Source organism: Pongo abelii, chromosome 17 (genome assembly GCF_028885655.2).
Source record: "Pongo abelii isolate AG06213 chromosome 17, NHGRI_mPonAbe1-v2.0_pri, whole genome shotgun sequence".
NCBI classification, from domain to species: domain Eukaryota; kingdom Metazoa; phylum Chordata; class Mammalia; order Primates; family Hominidae; genus Pongo; species Pongo abelii.
The window spans coordinates 74,071,773-74,087,412 of NC_072002.2; the positions used below are offsets into that span (position 1 = coordinate 74,071,773).

Sequence of the window (15,640 nt, forward strand, 5' to 3'; positions counted from 1 at the left end):
GTGAAACCCCATTTCTACAAAAAATACAAAACCTAGCCAGCCATGGTGGCATGCACCTGTAGTGTCAGCTACTCAGAAAGCTGAGGTGGGAGAATCACTTGAGCCCGGGAAGTCAAGGCTGCAGTGAGCCATGATTGCACCACTGCACTCCAGTCTGGGCAACAGAGGGAGACCTTGTCTCAAAACAAAAACAAAAACAAACCCCCAAATCACAAAATACCCCTGAGCTCCATGGGATAAAATAATTTTACAAATGCACTCGGTGATGAACTATCCGTGGTCACTGAGCTAAAAGTTCACAGCCTAAATCATGGAATATCAGGCCCTAGGTTGGTTCTGGTAGAGTTTCTCAGCTATCTGTCAAACTCCATGGACTCTTTCTTCCACAGTGATGCAATCAGAGCCAGGCATAATTGATTATTAAGACTGTAACCCCCAATCTCTCTTGCAGTTAGCTATGACCATGCGGCTGACTTTTTACTAATGAAACACGAGCAGAAGAGATAAATGCTTCATTTTGGCTGGTATATTAAGAGAGCGGGCGTGCCTCCTCCATCTTCCCCTTTTTGGCAGCTGCAACCCAAGCTATGCAGACAGATAGGAAATTGTTCATCACATGTGGTCCATAGACCAGCTGTCCATCCCAAACTATTTGTTTCCCATCCACAATGAGATAAAGATTTTGTGCTAGGACACAAATCAATAACATCTCCACACACATTGTTTAGTACAGCTGACTTTTTTTTTTTTTCATAGCAAGATGCTCTCGATGAAGGAAGCCATGCATTGACTTGCATTCTAATGCAAGCTCCTTCTCTCCCTGCAGGCCAGCCCTTTGAGTAGTGTTGCTGTAGGGAATGGTAGAGACCCAAGGTGGTATGAACCCAGGTTTCTGAATATCAATGTGGAACAGAGCTGCCTGCCAACCTGGAACACCTGCCCTGGACAGAAAAGAGAAATAGACTTCTCTTTTGAATGGGTCATTGCATTGCAAGGTCTCTTTCTCATAGAGTTTAGCTTTCCCCTAACTACGTCAGTGGGGTTAATCATATTTACCCAGCTGTCTGTAGTGAGGATTTTAAGAGGCGTATGAGAGGACACCCAGCCAGGATCTACTGGGGCTTATTCATATCAACTGAATCAAACATGCAAAGGTTCCATTCTCTAACTGGAAACAGTCCACTGTCTTTTCTGGTTAGAAGTTTGGACTCAGCCTCCTTTTCCTGGAGGTCAATGTATCGATTCAAATCTCTTGAGTCCCATCTTTGTGCCTAAGACTGGCCAGGCACTGTGGAGCAGTATCGAGCCAGATGACATGGGTGCTGTCCTTATAGGGTGCTACAGCAAGTCATGTGGCCCAGCCGTAGTCTGCAGGCAGGAAACCTGTAGGCTGGGGTGGCCTTGGAGCAAGAGCTAAGGTGAATGGAGGGGCCTAGGCATCTCCTGGCATGTAATGGACACAAGAAACAGTGTTGCCTGAATTAGCAGAAGTGTTGTGCTTTCTAAAGAATTATTTCTACACTTGAATGTCTTTACAGTGGCTTCCCCTTAGTTTCATGGGGATGGGGGGAGGTGGAGGATTTCATTTGAAAGATTCTAAAATAATCTTGGTTAAACTAAAGAGAAAGAGCATTTTTCTACAACTTAATTTGGAGAGATAAGGGTTTAACCCATCTCCAAAGATCCAGGGTTGCAGAAGGCATTTCTTAGACCTCGGCATTTCTTAGGTTTGTTGTTCATTCGCCAAATACTTATCAAGCACCACTATAATCCAGGTGCTCTGCAGACACACAGAGGAACAATACCAAGTCTCTGTGTTGAAGCAAGCTCACTGTGTGGGAGGCAGCAAGCCTAGGGATGAGCAGTTGCCTGCCAGTGGAACACTTGCCTACTGACAGAGCCTGGGGACGGAATGCAGAGAGGCCTGGAACCCAGGAGGGATGGAGCCCAGGCCAGTCTGTGGACTTTTTTCTTTTGATTTTCACTTAGCTCACTCCCTGAGGATAGTATTGTTGTATTTTGTTGGCTACCAAACTATTAATGATCTTAAAATTGACTTTTTTTCTCTTAGACCCAGACACACGCATGAAAATACTCTTCAGATCCAAGAATACTCAGCCATGCAATGTGAGTGTGTAATCACTTAAGAATATATTGAACGCCAAGCACAGTGGCTCACGCCTGCAATCCCAGCACTTTGGGAGGCCACGGCTCACTTGAGGTCAGGAGTTCAAACCAGCCTGGCCAACATGGTGAAACCTCATCTCTACTAAAAATACAAAATTAGCCAGACGTGGTGGTGCATGCCTGTGATGTCAGCTACTCCACAGGCGGAGACAGGAGAATCACTTGAGCCGGGGAGGCAGAGGTTGCAGTGAGCCCAGATTACGCCATTGCACTCCAGTCTGGGTGACAGAGCAAGACTCTGTCTCAAAAAAAACAAAAAAAAAAAAAAAAAAAAGAAGAATGTATTGAATCAGCAGATACTCAGACACAAGTGTATGTTTTCAACTTTATCAATATCAATATATCAATATGAACACCATGTTGACATGGAACACTAAAGACCCACCAGGGAGGCAATTAACAAGCATTTGAGGAGGAATAGACCTCACCTATTCCAACCACACGGCCAACTCTGGCAGCCAAAACGTGGGCAACAGCATCCTACCAGCTTCTATTTATTGTTGCATTGCTATGGTGCTGATCCCCTTTGTATCCATGGTATTTAGAACCTCGGGGATTGGGCTGGTGACCATTCTTTAGATCTGAGAACAGAAGGAGCAGAGGAACGTTGAGCAACTCTAAAGGGGTGTGTATGTGGCACTTTAGGGACAGTTTGAGCTTTCACGTAGAGGCAGCCTAGGGAAATTGGCATAAAGCAGTTTCTTTCTCTATTCCATGGAAGCTGCATGCTTGTAAAAAGGGCCAGCTATCTTCTGTCTTGCCATACAAGTGGGCAGGGCTGCCTGGGAATACCAGGTGGGTTAAGGATACTGCCCTTAACCTTAAGGAGGAGGGCAGCAGAGGGGGAGAGAGAGACAGAGAGAGAGATTGGGAAGGAGGGGAAAGAGAGAGGGAAGGGGAGGGGAGGAGAAGAGAGAAGGGGAGTGGAGGGAAGGGGAGGGGAGGAGAGGAGATCTGCAAGAAAGAGGCAAGGTCCAGAGAAAGAGAGAGAGATCTGCAAGGAGGAGGCAAGGTCCCGAAATCTATGGGCTGGGACAGCAAAGATGTGGCCTACGAAGAGAAAGGTCTGGAGAATCAGAAGGCCTTCAAATGGTGGTTCCAAATCCCTCCAGCAAAGCCCATCCATCTTTACAGCTCACCCGTCTCCAGCTACACCCCCCACCCCTCCCGGCCCAGATCAGGCAGCGGGGTCGCCCTCTCCAGGACTCTCAAGGCAGCTAATGCTGGAGGCGCCGGCGAGCCTGGAGAGGGAGGAGTTCACTAAATTGTGTTGGATGGAAGGCGTCGAGGACCGGAGGAATTAATCCGATGTGGGGAAGGCGGACGGGGCTACGAGGAAAAAAGACGGGGCAATGTACACTCAGCCTTTTCATCACTCGGCGGGGAGATGGATGGTTTTCCGGACCGGGCGTCCCAGCGCCCCGGTTAGCTATAGGGAGACGTCAGAGCGTTCTGGTCTGCGGTAGAAGAGCCCCCCAGCCCCCCCGCCCGGGCTTCCATATAAAGTAGGGGCCCTAGTGGAGGCCGCAGCAGTAGCACCAGCGGCTGCGGCGGCGGAGCTCCTCCGAGGTCCGGGTCACCAGTCTCTGCTCTTCCCAGCCTCTTCGCCGCGCTCCAAGGGCTTCCCGTCGAGACCATGCGCAGCCGCGAGCTCCCGCTGGTCCTGCTGGCGCTGGTCCTCTGCCAGGCGCCCCGGGGGCGAGCGGTCCCGCTGCCTGCGGGCGGAGGGACCGTGCTGACCAAGATGTACCCGCGCGGCAACCACTGGGCGGTGGGTGAGTGTCCTGTCCGCGGGAGCCGCGCGCTTGTCCTCCTCTGGATCAGCCAGCCGGAGGGGACCTGTCTCCCAGTTTCTTTGCGTTTCCCTGGCCCAGCTTTGGGAGCTGGGTTTGTTGTGACCTTTCTATCGACAAACACCTTCCCGGTTCTCCTAAAACTCCACCCCACCTTTCCCCATTCTAGGGAGCCCATGAGTCCCTCGTCAGCCGCAAGCTGGTCCCCTGATCCTTTCCCGCTCGCTTCCAGCCTGTCTCCCCGTCTTCCCCAGGGCACCCGAGCTCCCATCAGCCAACCCCGGTGCAGATCACCTTCCCTCTGCGCCCATCCTACATGTCCTTTTGTCCGCCTAGTCTCAACCTGTCTGGCACGGTACTCTCCTAGAATAATCTTGGGGAGTGTTGTCCCTTGAAAGCATCTCAGAACCCTGGTCCAGCTCGGTGGCCTCAACAGCGACCGGCATGGGCTGAAATCTAAGCTGCGCCTATGCGCCCCGCAAAGCCACAGGTGTGGGGACCTAGGGCGCAGCGCTCCTGCCCTGGGTTTCACATCTGTTCAGTGCGCAGTGCCCTGAATCCCGCCTGTCTGACTCTCTGGAGTTTCCTCAGTCCTTCTCTTCGCTTTGCAGCGATATTCTTTTCCCTGCCCTTTTGCCCTCCCTCTTTCCAGCCAGCAGGCTCTGAGCTTGGGGAATCTCGCCTGCTCTCCAAGCTCATCCGGATCTCTCTGCCCCTCTGAGCTCCGCTCTTTCTCCGCCCCTCTAGACCCACGACTTCGCCCTTTCCCCTCGCTCCTTTCCCATTCCCTCTGCAACAGGTCCTGCTTTCTAGGCACCGGCTTGGAGGCTCCCTCGCCACGGCCCCCAGAACCCGGGCGGAGAGGACGGCCGCGCTGCGGGTGGGGAGGGCGCCAGCGGGTGGGGTCAGGATTCCGCCCTGCGCCCACTAGCTGCTTTCGCTCAGCTGGGAGGCAGGAAGCGCCTGGCAGCCTCGGCTCACCCAGCATCACCCCAGGGCTCTCGGCGTCGCCGAGCATAGCTTCCAGCAAACGCAGGGCGTCCAACTTCCTCACTCCCCCACCCACCCGCACCACAAAAGCCAACTACAACAACCCCAACCAGCTTTGTGGGAAGCTGGTTAATCCCTGAAGAGATTTAAGGGTGTGTACGTGTGTGTGTGTGTATTTCCTTAGCCATCTACTTAGAAGGGGCGCTGGGGAACGGTGTGTTGAACAAGTATTTGCTAATTCACATATCGGCTGATTCACAAATCTTGATAGAAGACAAATAATTTGGGGAAAGGAGTGGGACTGGAACTGTTGCTTCCTCAGCTCTTCTGTGTCGTGTGTGCTTTTGTGAGGGAAGTCGAGATCTTTGGGTTGCAATAGAGTGGTTTCCACTGTTGCTAAAATAATCATTTGCCAAGTCTTGACAGTTCCAGAGATGAGAGAATGTGTGATTGCTGAGGGACAGGAGGAACCCAGCAGTCTGGTGTGCAGAGGAGAGTTTGGAATGGGTGAAGCTGAAAAACCCTCCATTTCAAGAATGAAGGATGCTTAGCAGGTGTTGAAGAATCCAAACTTAGAATTGATGCTTCTTAAAGAGGGCTTCTGGGAGCTTAGATCAAGTGGCCATTATCTGGCCCAACCACCAGCCAATGGGGCTGGAAAGATGGAATGAAACTTCTGGATTCCCAACCTCTTTTTACTCATCTATATTATTGTACTAATAAAGCTTATTATTAGATAATGCTTGCAGGCCCAAAGGAGGACAATAGAGTTAACTGGGGAGTGGCATCATGTTATTTCTGGTGCAAGTCAAGCCAATCTTGATTTGCTGTAGTTCCGCAGAACATCTGTCTCCAGGTATTTAGGGTGTCTGCCATTTAATTGCCCTTCATAGTGGTACTTGAGCATTCCTAACCCAAAAGAAATACCAACCAGTGGTGACCCCAAATACCATTTTCATATTTATTCTCAAATGCACTTTTTTCTCTCCCTTTGATAACTGTGCAGAGTTGAGGAGGAGGAAGGGAAAGAGGGAGGTGAAGTAGAAACTCACATTTTAGCCTAAAATTACCTTGCGGTTGAGAAAACGTTTGCTTTGAGTAACATGCCCTCTGTTGGAATATGAGCATTGACAAGGATGAATGATGTTACACTTTAAATTTAGCTTTCAGTTATCTCAAGAAAATGCTTATCCTCTTCAGTCACCAAAGACATGTAGTTTAGTTTTAATTATATAAAACCAAAGCTACATACTGCTGTCCATGAGGATGCTGTCAGCACACATTTATAGGCTTAGTAAGTAAATTGCTTCTTCCAGCTGAGAGAAGCATGGTGCAGCAATGGAAAAAAGGTTAACAGCTTGAAAACTTCACAAATTTTTATCTGGCTTGATGTTCGTGGAAATGTTTTGTTTGTGTGATGAAAATACATGACAACACTTACACTGGCTACTATTCCTTGTGCACCCATGAAATGCTCCTGATTGTGGTTCTAGCTTGGACGTGAGACATATCCCAGAAGGTTGAATTTGGAAATACCAGTATTTCACTGCAGAATGGCTTGTTATGGCCCCAGAAACTGTGGAATAGAATTTAAGTGTGGGTCCAAAAATACTACTTCTTAGTAGTACTCAACACTTTCATCTATGTCTTATTCATTTCTGTTTCAAACCTTCCCTTTAGTAGTATCTTTAAATGATTAATAAAAAGAACAGAAGCTCTTTTTTTCTCTGATCAAGGTTTTATTTTTTCAAGTGCCTGTCTTTTGTCTATGGTGAGATTTCCATTATTATGATATGGGCACTTGACAAATGATGTTGGGAGAAGAGGTGGAAGTGGGCGTATCATCCATGTTGCCATGGAGATGCTGATCTGGTTGACAGTCACTAGCTCAAAAGCGAAATTGGACCCAGGGAATGTGTACTTCCCTGGGATGTTACAGTTAGCGTGCTCTCCTTAACAACCAGTCTATGGAACTAGAGGTAAAGAACTGATCCCCACACATTCCCTATATATGCAAGTACTGAAAGTTAGTACAATCACAGAATGGAGAATGACTTTCTCCTCTCATTTTAGAAAAGTCCACAAAATTATTCAGGCATGACAAAAATGAGGTTCTTATGTGTGATACCTGCATCACTCCTCTGTTTTACTGGCAATAACTCTCTCATTTCCAGCGTTCTAACTAGACGATAGGCAGTTAGAAGGGCAAGGTGATCTAGGTCATTACTGGGAGTATCAGGATTCTAATCCTGCCTTCCAACCATCATGATTTAATTTCCTCCATATAAATAAAGCCAAATGCATCACTACTTCCTGGGAAGTTGCACAACATAATCACTGTTATGGCTGAATGCAAGGTTATTGAGTAGATATCCGAGCACCACGTGACCAAGCTGATACGTGAGGAGCCAATCATTCAGGATTCCAGGCCTTCGCTTGGGATAGTATCCCCAGTTAGGATCCTGAAATTGTGTGAAGTCTCATGTCATAAGCAATTTGGCAAACGCTCACACTGCAATGCAGTACAACCTGATTTTAATGCTCCTTAATACTCATAGAATTAATTTTTCTCAATTACATAATGCATCATGATATATTGGCATATAATCCATATTTTTGTAACATTAGAAAGCCTTTTGTAGACCTTATCCTTACTTCCAGATCCCAGAATAATTTTAGCTACCTTATATTCTTAGCAAGTTAAAAGACATTGCCAAGCAGTATAATAATGTAGTCTAGATTGTTAGCTGATTTTAATCCTAAAATTGTTGCTTACATCTGTGTGACCTCTGGCAAGTCTCATTTTCACCAAACCAATTAGCATATGGATCAAATGAAATCAAGCACATTTAAACATCCCATAAACTGCAAATTGCAATACACATAAAAGCGATAAAGTTACAGTGAGGGCTTCTCTGTTGGTGAATAGAACTTCTGGGAAGGGGCCTCTTTCCATTTTAAGACTGAAGATCTTTCAAATTTTATGTTTCCCTTAAATCTAATGCCAGTCAGTGTTGGAACCACACAGACCTTTTTCCTTGCACACTTTAGATCAAAAGCACCAGTTTTGTTGACGTTAGAAATTTCAAATTTCTACAAAGTCCAATTGCAGAGACAGGAAAAATCAGCTGTAAGAAGTAGAGAACATGAGAATATTCAAGCAAGGGTCTAAAGTGTTAAGAATGCAGACCTTGAATTCTGTAGCCACTTCTGACTCCAAGTTATTCTCTCTTGCGTACATAAATTTTCATGTTTTTGGTGGTTTGGCCTCCTTAACGGCAGTTTTTTAAAAAATTATTTGCACAGCTAGTACACATTCCTGGAGCCATTGATAGACTTTCAGACACCCAAGAGAAAATTCTGCATTTACGCGGCTGTAAAGTGTTACTCGGGGATTGTTTTCAACTTGTTTTTCACTACACTCTTAACAAACAGTAAATCTAGGTAGTTTCCTAAGTTCAATCTCAAAAAAAACTCTGAGAAAGTTTAAATGAAAAATTCCTTTGGTATTTTTTTTACTACGATAAAAGGAAAGCAATATTTTTAAAAAACCACACAAAGAAAAGCATGGAGACTTTTATTTTCAGCAGCAATTCAAAATTGGCTGGGGAAGATGTTTAAACTCCATCTTTCAGTTGGAAATAGAATTTGGTGCACACAGAATTGATGATAGAATTTTAGATATGGAAGCCTCCTTAGATTTAATCTAGTCTACCCTGTTCTAGTCTCAACTAGTCTCTCTATAGTTGAGAAAATTGAAGACTAGGGGTGCTAAACGACTTGGCAGAGGTCACCTAACTAGTTAGGAGAGGTGCTGGAACGAAACCCAGGGTTCCTGCGTTGCAGTTCTGAATGCTGTCTAGCTCATTGCACATTTTGAACAGAGAGCAAAATCTATCCGTCGTTTATGAACTAACTCTTAATAAAACACGATTTATTCTGCATTTAGGAGGAAGCAGCACAAACACAATCGGTTTTAAATTTCTTTTAAATTTCTCTTTCATTCCCTTTGGTTAAATTTGTGGCATTCTGAGTGTTTTTGTTTTGGTTTTTACAGGGCACTTAATGGGGAAAAAGAGCACAGGGGAGTCTTCTTCTGTTTCTGAGAGAGGGAGCCTGAAGCAGCAGCTGAGAGAGTACATCAGGTGGGAAGAAGCTGCAAGGAATTTGCTGGGTCTCATAGAAGCAGAGGAGAACAGAAACCACCAGCCACCTCAACCCAAGGCCCTGGGCAATCAGCAGCCTTCGTGGGATTCAGAGGATAGCAGCAACTTCAAAGATGTAGGTTCAAAAGGCAAAGGTAAAAGAAAGATACATGCAAGATGGGGTGGGAGGTATTTGGGGAGAGGTGGAAAGAGCGCAAGTTCAAGTGAGGAAGAATAGAATTGCTTATGATATAAACCTTCACAGTGGCTACATTAGGCTAACACCAATACATGCTAAGCACATTGACAGACAATTTCTATGTTCTCTTCTTTTTGACATATAGTCAAAAGGATATTGATTCCAAACTCCAATTTAGGAGGTTTTTTTTCAGCAATTTTGTCTATTTGCCGTTACGCATTGATGGGATTTTTTTTTTTTTTTTTTAACACACAGGCCCTACCAGAATGTTTTGATAGTGAGTCTGAAAACTATTTGAGTAAATCCTTGTGGATCTACAGATTTATGTTTATTTCTGGTGAACACTGGTGGAAGTTCCTATTTTTAGAAGAGAGCATTCTTGTTTGCTACCTTTGACACAAAGTAGCACTTCTTAATATTTGCTCCATGAGTACCTAGTTCAGGTTTCATCCTAATATTTTAAAACTCAATGAACATGTCTGAGATCAACAAATTCATCCTGTGTATGATTTTATAGAGGATAGGGGAAAATAATTATACTAAACTGGCAATGCTTAATTATAAAGACAGTGAGCAAGATAAGAGAGAATAAAATTTACAGGAAGAAAGCAAGGCAACTGGAAATGAGGTGATTATCACTAACTTTTAAGTTTCCATGAAATGTATAATAAAATACAAAATAATAATTACAATAACAACGGTGGCTAGTTTTACTGAATATTTACGATAATCCAAGTATTGGGCTAAGCAGTTTACCTCCATTTTCTCGGCTTATGCTCACAGCAGTCTTGGAAGATTCTATTATTCTCTCCATTTTAGAGGTAAGGAAACTAGTCCCATAGCTTTTCATTGATAAAATCAGGGTAAGGGCCTGTGCTCAGTCTGCCTCAGACAGTCTGTACCATGCCAGACATCTTCCAGAAATGGTCCTCATTGATCTTAATATAAAGGATCCAGGCTGAAGGCCTTGCTTCTTGCTGCTGCTAACAATAAATAATATTGCTTTCCACTCACAGTACTTGGAGAGCTTCCTTCTTCACTCTTTCATGGTGAAGACTGATGGCCCCTTTAGGGGCTCAGAGCTGCCTTTGCCAAGCCTCAGCTGGCTTTCTGGAGGGAAGCTTTCTATTTCACTGCCCTTTGGGTCTATTGTGGTCTCTCTCTTTCTTTTTCTCTTTTTTTCTTTTTCTTTCTTCCTTCCTTCCTTTCTTTCTTTCTTACAAGTTCTGGCTATGTGGTTTCTTTCTTTCTTTCTTTTCTTTCCTTTCTCTCTCTCTCTCTTTTTTTTTTTTTTTTTTTTTTTGACAAGGACTGGCTATGTTGCCCATGCTGGTCTCAAACTCCTGGGCTCAAGTGATTTCCCTCAGCCTCGGCCTCTCAAATGTGGGTTTCTATGCTAAATGGAAACTGAAGTTCACCTGTTGCACTAAGCACCTAGAGGGAAAGTCTTTGTAGATTTTATTCAGAAAAAAAAATCCCAGATTAAATAAACCAATACAGAAATAAATACCAACTTTGTACAAAACCCCAAGCGATTGTCTGGTCCATACCTGTGTCATAGGTGTTATGTCATCAGCCCCCTTCTTTACTGATGGATCCCATACTCTGAGGGTTCTGTGAACTTGCAGGTGACTTCTCAGATTCTAGCTGCCATGCCTTTTTCATGGTCAGGTGCTTTGCCGGAGTTCCTGTAGGTGGATATCCAACAGCAGTACCCTTCTCATTTGTCTGAACAGTAACAAAAATTGCCACCACAAAAACCTCAAAAATAATTTTTGCAAACATTGAACTGGACTTGCCCTCATAGCTCGTTCATGAAATACTCCCCTCTACTAACACACAATCATGTTACTACTCTATTGTGCCTCATTTTTAAAACAAACAGCAGTGTCCAGTTTGAGTTATTTTATTTCCTCAACCTGGCTCTGCATATCTTTAAAATCTTTTGGCAAATTCAGCTCCTTCCTTGAGGATCAAAAATTTTCCACCACATTCAGAAGAATATTCTGTAAGCTTCAAAGGCAACAGCAAAAAGAATAACTCCACAAAGGTGTCTGAGTAGCAGTATAATAGGATGGCTTGAGTGGGCAGCCGCGGAGAGTGACTGCTTAAAGGGGGCAGTCCTTATCCCAAGTGAACTGAAAAAGGTCATCAAAAAGATTATAAAAAAAATCAGGCTTTGCTTTTCTATTATTTTTATGCATTGTTTTTCTTTTTACAGGTTTAGAAAGTCCGTCTCATTTAATTCCACCTCCAGTTGAATAATTAGTTATTGCACACATTGGTACTATTCTTTTGGCTATATTTCCTAGTAACACAAAAGCAAGTTCTACAGTTAGTCTTCGCAGAGACAAAAATATTTTATTGCTTCTCTTGCACTGGAAATTCCACCTCAATGAAAGTATGCTGTTATGAAAATTGAAAACACCTTACAATGATCTTATTCGAAAAGAAGGGGTGCCAAGAGAATAGTTCTATTAGAAACCCATATATCTCCCATATCTTAGAGTTACGGGAGTGTTAGAGAGAAACTTAATAACTTAGCTAAGCATTGCCAGAATTAGCAGCAGGAGTTTTCAGAGGCTGAAGGACTGTTCTTAAAATTAAAAACTATCTACATATGCTCTCCTCTCTCATTTTAGTAATAAAACATCAAGTACTGTTGCCAACTCTCTTGGAGCTGTAGTTAGAAACTCCAAGCATTTCCTATGTTTTGATGACAAAGATATTTACTTAATTCATAAAGGATGTGTGTAATGTGCACTGAAACTAGATTACTCAACCATGGAAACAGCTCCAGAATTTTCAGAGCAATTATGCCCAGCAATGTTCAAGGTTAACCTTAATCCTTTTAACTGTGCCCTTCTCACAAATCTTTTAATTCTATTCTGCAATTAATGGAACTTTTTCCCCATGGTTTCTGCAACATGAAACTCTGTTCTGTTTCTGCAACATGAAACTCATCCCCATAGATGAAGCTCCAGGGCATCATCCATGATCCTGGATGTGGTTGTGCATTGTCCTGGGTTTCAATGGAGGTTTTAGTTGGCCTTTGGTCTCCCTTTATAATCTGGAGTTATGCCCTTATTCTTTGCAGCTTAGGTCTCTCCTTTTATTTAGTGGACATGAAGGGAGCAAGGAAGTGAGCTACAAAGGCTCACTTATGGAAAGAAAGTAAATGTGTTCGTTCTTCACTTTTAAGGGACTGCTCTCACTGTCTCATCAAATCAGTACAGAGAATAGGAACGTCTTTTTTCTGAATATTTGAAATGCTCCAAAGGAAGTGCTAAATATAGAAAAAGCAACATACAATCAAGAATCACTCATAACCTTCTGATTACCCTGGCACTTTCTATGAAGGAGCAGAGTAAAGCTGGCTCCCACCTGGAATACAGCTCCCCCCAACCCCCAACAATGGACCCCGCCCATTGCCTCCCAGGTCCTTGATCTTCCTAGGTTCCACAACTCTCTTTTTCCTTTTAGTTTTATTCCCTCCAGCCAAACTTCTCTTATTCAATATTTTGAGCCAATGGGGGACTTATGCAGATTTTTTTCCCCACACATTAGCTGGCCCCTTTTATGACCAATGACTCATAAGGCAAGATTTGTGGTGGCATCTTCGGACAGGCGGCAGGCTTTAATAGGGCAGCCTGGGTTGGTGGAGGCAAGCAAAGCTAATTGGCATGCGTGGGAATCAAACCCCAGGCCCTGGGCTCATTAGCCCATGGTCAAAACAACTGAGCCAGAGGAGGTAATAATTTTCCCACGAATATCAGTAGTTCCTTTATTAGAAGCAAATGGCTGATATGGAAGTTGGGGAATCTGAATTGCCAGAGAATCTTGGGAAGAGTAATAAGCTCTTAGTCTCAGCGAAAAGCGTTTTTTCATCTCAGCACGTAAAGGGTGCTATATGGGAACAAAGAAGTATTTTAAAATTATAACTACTCATTCTTTCTTTAGTCTTAGTTAATTTGAGCAGAAGCCACAACAAGCAAACCACAATAAATTTAGAATTGGCAGAAATCCAAATTAACTCCTCTTCCCAAGTTTCCACACTACTACCATTTACAGTTGTAGGTTTGTAATATATAATTATGTAATGCGGAAACTAGCTTTGATTTGTGTAATGACGCATTGTCAAAGTAAGCAAAGTAAGAATTCAAATTCCACATTCCCAGAATTTACCACTCAGCTGCTCCTCTAGTAATAAGTTCCTGGGTATAATACATTAACCAACATTGGTTAAAACATACCTGAGTAATCATATCAGAGTGAATGTTAAGCTGATAAAACAATAAGATCCCAAAATGCAGTAGCTCAAAAAAAACGTAGAAGTTAACTTGTCTCCTAGGGGACAGCTCTGATTCTCAAATTTTACATGTTCAAAATCACCTGCAGGGCTTGTGAAAGTACAGATTGCTGCGCTCCGCCCCCAGAGATTCTGATTTAGTAGGTGTTAGGTTGAACCAAGAATTTGCCTTTCTAACAAGCTCCCAAGTGATGCTGATGACTTGTAGGAATGGATTTACTTCTAGGATTAGACTTCAGCTCACTCTGTTTGCTGAACTCTTTCTAATATTTCTTAAGTTGGTAGACTCTCTGCTCCAGGTTCTCAACATGAAGGAAGGAACCCCCCAGCTGAACCAGCAATGACAATGATGGCCTCTCTCAAAGGAGAAAAACAAAACCCCTAAGAGACTGCGTTCTGCAAGCATCAGTTCTACGGATCATCAACAAGATGTCCTTGTGCAAAATATTTGACTATTCTGTATCTTTCATCCTTGACTAAATTCGTGATTTTCAAGCAGCATCTTCTGGTTTAAACTTGTTTGCTGTGAACAATTGTCGAAAAGAGTCTTCCAATTAATGCTTTTTACATCTAGGCTACCTGTCGGTTAGATTCAAGGCCCCAAGCTGTTACCATTCACAATAAAAGCTTAAACACATTGTCCAAAGGGCAGGCTGTTCTCTTATTTCAATCCCAAATGAGAGGATAGTGTGGCAGAGATGAACAAACAGCTTGAGGACGTACTCGTGTGCTCACTGATCAAGTCAGGCTGAAGCTCTCCCCTCTGAATCCTTGTAGAGACTCAGAGCCTTTTCAGAGGCTCCCTCACTTTCTCATTCCCACCAGGTGGGCCAGGTTGAAGATGGCGGCTAGCCCTATTCATCACTTAAGAATTCCCTAATCTTCAGCCCCTACCATGACCAGGTATTTTGCTGATATTACTGAGGGACGCCTCCTAATAGTCCTTTAAGCTGAGAATTATCATTTCCATTTAACAGATGGGGAAACAGAGGATTAAAGAGATCAAGTGCCTTGCCCAAGACACATAGTAAATGGAACTGGGATCTAGACATCCACAGTCACCAGATTTCCTGCATTACTCATTTTAAACATCCCTTTCAGTATATTTATGCCTAGCAAGTAGCACTGTTTTTTCAAAATTTCATCGCCAGTCTGGGAGGAGTCATCCCCAGTGCCAGATTTAGTTAGCTCCACAGCTAAAGGATAAGATGAATTCGATTCCTTCCATTTTCAGAGAATGTGGCCTGGCAGTTCGTTAACTCACTAGTTCTATTTTTTTTTTTTTTTTTTTTACCAATTCCTTTTTTACCATGACATTTGCACATTAACAGATTTTGAAGCTGCTTGCCATATGTTTAGAATTTCTTCATTTAGGAAAATCACATTTGCAACCTTAAAGAGATTTGTCTTGCTTTTGTTTTGATTACCTAAGAACCACATAAGAGATGATGATTTCTTTCTAATTTCTTTTAAAACCATGTTGATTCAAAACATATACACAGCTAGACCTGGGGAAATGTGTGAACTGTGTTTTCAGTGTCACCACGTTCCTCTACAGGGCCCCTGTTCTCTATCATGAGACTATCTTCAGCCTCTTTCCCAAGGACTTGATCCTGAGCTATGTCAACTAAAGCCCCCATGCCACTGATGATGAAGGTGTAAGCCCTCTCAAGGATTTGCCTTCCAATAGGACACTCATAGAGCAAAAAAACAAAACAAAACACCAAAAACAAAACAAAACAAAAAACCCCAAAAACAAACAAACAAAAAACACCTTCCAGACCCAGGGGAAGCTTTCTCTAATGGTGGGATTTCAGGCAAAGAGAAAAGGTTTCCTGGACATAGGCCAGTGCTCCTAGAATAACCCCATCCAGACTATCACTTGTTTGGCTGTTTCACAAGAGTGAACCTACGTGATCCCGTGTTTTGGCAGCCATCACTTTTTTCCATGAGTTCTGATCACGATGTAAGAACAGCTCTCTCAAATCTCCTCTCCCTTGCAGTGCTCCTCTGTGCC

General features: G+C 43.6%; 1 protein-coding gene across 4 annotated transcripts; it reads left to right on the forward strand.

The window, feature by feature from the left end:
* Positions 1-2,764: 2,764 nt before the first annotated feature.
* Positions 2,765-14,269, forward strand: GRP (gastrin releasing peptide). 4 transcript variants are annotated; one of them, XM_054538031.2, is made up of 3 exons: positions 2,765-2,982; positions 9,028-9,251; positions 13,902-14,269. In XM_054538031.2, exons 1-3 carry the CDS (start codon positions 2,913-2,915, stop codon positions 13,965-13,967), a joined length of 360 nt encoding a protein of 119 aa, XP_054394006.1. In that variant the 5' UTR covers positions 2,765-2,912; the 3' UTR covers positions 13,968-14,269. The 4 variants fall into 4 exon arrangements, with proteins under 4 accessions (XP_054394006.1, XP_054394005.1, XP_063572990.1 ...); XM_054538030.2 differs by having other exon boundaries at positions 2,786-2,982; positions 9,028-9,270; XM_063716920.1 differs by having other exon boundaries at positions 2,794-3,962.
* The last annotated feature ends 1,371 nt before the right edge of the window (positions 14,270-15,640 follow it).